Below are 3,729 nucleotides of genomic sequence, written 5' to 3'. Positions count from 1 at the left end.
CGGGCCGCCGGTCTGGGGGGTGTGGACCGCTGCCCCGCCCCCAGGAACCACGCCTCCCTCCTCTCCCAGGGCCAGCGCCTCCCGGGGGTTCGGGGAAACTGAGGAAAAGGCTTGAAGACTGGGAGATTGGATGCTGGGGGTGCCGAGCAAGAATGGGAGCGAGAGGCCTGGACCCCTGGCTTCGGAGAGCCAGAGACCTTTGTCTCTGACCGGTTTCCTTCCCAACCAGGGTTGCCCACTCCTGCCACAATGGCCTCTGGGGTGGAAGTCCTGCGCTTCCAGCTGCCGGGCCACGAGGCTGCTACACTACGGAATATGAACCAGCTCCGCGCAGAGGAGCGGTTCTGCGACGTGACCATTGTGGCCGACAGCCTCAAGTTCCGTGGCCACAAGGTCATCCTGGCTGCCTGCTCGCCATTCCTACGAGACCAGTTCTTACTGAATCCCAGCTCTGAGCTGCAGGTCTCGTTGATGCACAGTGCACGCATCGTAGCCGATCTGCTCCTTTCCTGCTACACTGGTGCCCTCGAGTTCGCAGTCAGGGACATCGTCAACTACCTAACCGCTGCCTCCTACCTACAAATGGAGCACGTGGTGGAGAAATGCCGGAACGCCCTCAGCCAGTTTATTGAGCCCAAAATAGGCCTTAAAGAGGATGGGGTCAGTGAGGCTAGCCTCGTGAGCAGTGTCAGTGCCACCAAGTCCCTCCTCCCTCCAGCCAGGACCCCAAAGCCAGCCCCTAAGCCCCCGCCCCCACCTCCTCTACCCCCTCCGCTCCTGCGGCCAGTGAAGCTGGAGTTCCCTCTTGATGAAGACCTGGAGCTGAAGGCCGAAGAGGAGGATGAGGACGAAGATGAGGACGTGTCAGACATCTGCATCGTCAAGGTGGAGTCTGCCCTCGAGGTGGCGCACCGGCTCAAACCCCCTGGAGGCCTGGGAGGGGGTCTGGGTATTGGGAGCTCTGTAAGCGGCCACCTTGGGGAGTTGGCCCAGAGTAGCGTGGCCCCCAGCACTGTAGCCCCACCACAAGGTGTGGTGAAGGCCTGCTACAGCCTGTCGGAGGACGCAGAAGGGGAGGGCCTGCTGTTGATCCCAGGAGGCCGGGCCAGTGTGGGGGCCACCTCGGGCCTAGTGGAAGCGGCAGCGGTGGCCATGGCTGCCCGGGGGGCGGGGGGCAGCCTTGGGGCAGGGGGCAGCCGGGGTCCCTTGCCAGGGGGTTTCTCAGGTGGAAACCCCTTGAAGAACATCAAGTGCACCAAGTGCCCAGAAGTGTTCCAGGGCGTGGAGAAGCTGGTCTTCCACATGCGTGCGCAGCACTTCATCTTCATGTGCCCGCGCTGCGGCAAGCAGTTCAACCACAGCAGCAACCTCAACCGCCACATGAACGTGCACCGTGGCGTCAAGTCGCACTCATGCGGCATCTGCGGCAAATGCTTCACACAGAAGTCTACACTGCACGACCACCTCAATCTGCACTCGGGAGCGCGGCCCTATCGCTGCTCCTACTGCGATGTGCGCTTTGCCCACAAGCCTGCCATTAGGCGGCACCTCAAGGAGCAGCACGGCAAGACCACTGCGGAGAACGTGCTGGAGGCCAGCGTGGCTGAGATCAACGTCCTCATCCGCTAACTAGTGGAGCCAGCGTGGAGGCCAGGAGGCTGGGGTCCCTGGGCTGGGTGGGAAGAGGGGTTTTACGCCCAGGAGAATTGGGGGGTGGGGAATCTGGGGCAGACACATCCCTAGGGAGGGAGGGAGGAGATTCCTTGGAAAGAAGACCCTGCCTGTCAGCAGAAGAAAAGGATGGAGCTGGGGACAGGGTTCTTTGACAAGACCAAGGGAATATAGGGTCCCAAAGAAAGATTTCTTCTTGTAGAGGTGCATGGATATGTGGAGGGAGGGGAAGGGTCTTATACAATAAGGAAAAGCAAAGACTGGAAAATGTTTTTTCCTGGCTAAGGCTGCCCAGGAGAAGGTTCCAACATTTGTTGAGGTAGGGGTGGGTGGGTGGGAATTGGGAGGGTATTTGGCAGGAGGCAATTTACTTGCTCCTGTTTAGAATAGATCTTGGGAGAGGGAGTGGTAAGGGGAAACGGTTACTGAATCCAGAAAAGGAACAGGGGAGTCAGTTCTTGCATGCTGGGGAAATGGGACTGTGGGTACAAGGCTCACCAAAATTGAAGAACAAAGTAAGGTGCCAGGTAAAAAACTAAGGTGAGCATCCTGGGTAGATATTGGGAAGTGGGGGTACAATAGCAAGAACAATGAATAGTGGAGGGGGTGGGGGGCAGGGCACATAGGAAAAGGACACAAGGAGGGCTGTTAGCGGGGAGGGAGAGGAGTAGAGACTTATACAGTATTTTTTAAGAAAAAAACGTATTTTTTAGGATTTTTTCTGAAGTTTGGGGTTTTAGTTTTTCTGCTTTGTTTTCCACGAAATAAATTTTTTTTTCTTTATACTCTGGCAACTGCGTGTATATAACTGTCCACCCTAGACAGCCTCTCTCTTTAATGTTGTGTGCTCAGTAACCAAAAGTCACAAATTCACACAGGTCCCATGCCCAAAGGATCCCAGTTTTACACAGGACACAGAATGTGACAAATGAGCACCTCTGGCCAGAAAGATACACTCCTCCAGTTCTGCAACCTCAACTTATAGCCAGATACCTCATAGCACAAGTGACTGTCATCTGTAGTGATACACAAGTTGTTCCCCGACCTGCTGGATTTGGTATCAGTACCAAGAATGGGCTGCAGGTGGCTATACCCACTGAAATTGCAAATACACATCTGTGTTTTGGCATTTTTGTCTGGGGGAAATGGTTCATGTCTTGGGGAAAACTAAAAACCCACTGAACTTGCATAGGGTGTGGGGGAAACTACATTTCCCAGAAAGCTCTGGAAAGTTCTTAACCAGAGAACTACAGTTCCCAGAAGGCCTGGAATTGGCCTCAGGTACCCCATACCTTAACAACCTGCCTGTGTCAAATACTGTTTGAAACCATACATTTATTTCCAAACTTTGACTAAGATGTAATACCTTCCGGGATGGCACTCTAAATCAGAGTTGTGTATCTTGGTGTGTGCCATTCATACATAAACTGTCAGTTAAGCTACGACCCACGGAGTGCCTCTATTCTTTAGGAAAAATGATTACTTACAGTAGTCACTCACTCGGGCCGCCGGGTTTACCTGGATCTCTAGCGCATATGGTGGCGGAACACGCCTGGCATAAGCAGAAGAGACATTTAGCCCCAGGTTTTCAAAAGGGAACGCCGCTCCAAGGGGCATGAAGCAGCCTGCTAGAGCCAGCCAATAGTATAGGTGTCCTCCGCATGTCCCTAACGCTCCCTTCTTGCTCGATAGACAGGCGAGGACCAAATGAGGCCGAGCCTTCTATCTGGTCGCCCAGAAACTAGAAAATACAGAAAAGCAATCAGAGTCAGGAGAAGCACAAGAGAATCAGAAAGCCAGCTTCCGAAAGCCAGGAGGGACAGACACTCTGCTTTTAAAACCAAGTGAGGATAGAGAAGCCACACCTGGATCCAGACTTGCCTCACCCTTAGTTCTCTGCAGAGCTGAGGCTGGGAAAGACAGGAATTCAGAACCGCAGTCCCCAGTTTAGGACAGCCACTGCCATCTCCGAGGCCGCTCTCAGGGGAAAATGGCTAGAATGCTCGTAGCGGCTCCTTTAAGCCTCCTCCTCGCCCACGTGACCCGGGGCGGCCGCGC

The 3,729-nt window shown here is 54.6% G+C and overlaps 1 protein-coding gene and 1 long non-coding RNA gene across 2 annotated transcripts; one reads left to right on the top strand and one right to left on the bottom strand.

Annotated features, from left to right (window-relative positions):
* The first annotated feature begins 9 nt into the window (after positions 1-9).
* Zbtb12 (zinc finger and BTB domain containing 12) lies at positions 10-1,905 on the top strand. Its single transcript, XM_015487465.2, has one exon. The coding sequence runs from the start codon at positions 250-252 to the stop codon at positions 1,627-1,629; it is 1,380 nt and encodes a 459-aa protein (XP_015342951.1). The 5' UTR covers positions 10-249; the 3' UTR covers positions 1,630-1,905.
* Positions 1,906-2,211: 306 nt separating this feature from the next.
* LOC125617402 lies at positions 2,212-3,715 on the bottom strand. The gene is made up of 2 exons (XR_007348383.1): positions 3,558-3,715; positions 2,212-3,223 (listed from the first exon to the last, which is right to left on the bottom strand). It is a non-coding gene; the product is annotated as an uncharacterized LOC125617402 (long non-coding RNA).
* Between the last annotated feature and the right edge of the window lie 14 nt (positions 3,716-3,729).

This window comes from Marmota marmota, unplaced genomic scaffold (genome assembly GCF_001458135.2).
Source record: "Marmota marmota marmota unplaced genomic scaffold, marMar, whole genome shotgun sequence".
NCBI lineage: Eukaryota > Metazoa > Chordata > Mammalia > Rodentia > Sciuridae > Marmota > Marmota marmota.
Note: the sequence above shows the minus strand (reverse complement) of the source record. Positions and strands in the feature narration are given on the sequence as shown.

What these genes read in the sequence shown, in the direction of transcription:
- Zbtb12 (XM_015487465.2), top strand. Translation starts at nt 250, where the DNA reads ATGGCCTCTGGGGTGGAAGTCCTGCGCTTCCAGCTGCCGGGCCACGAG.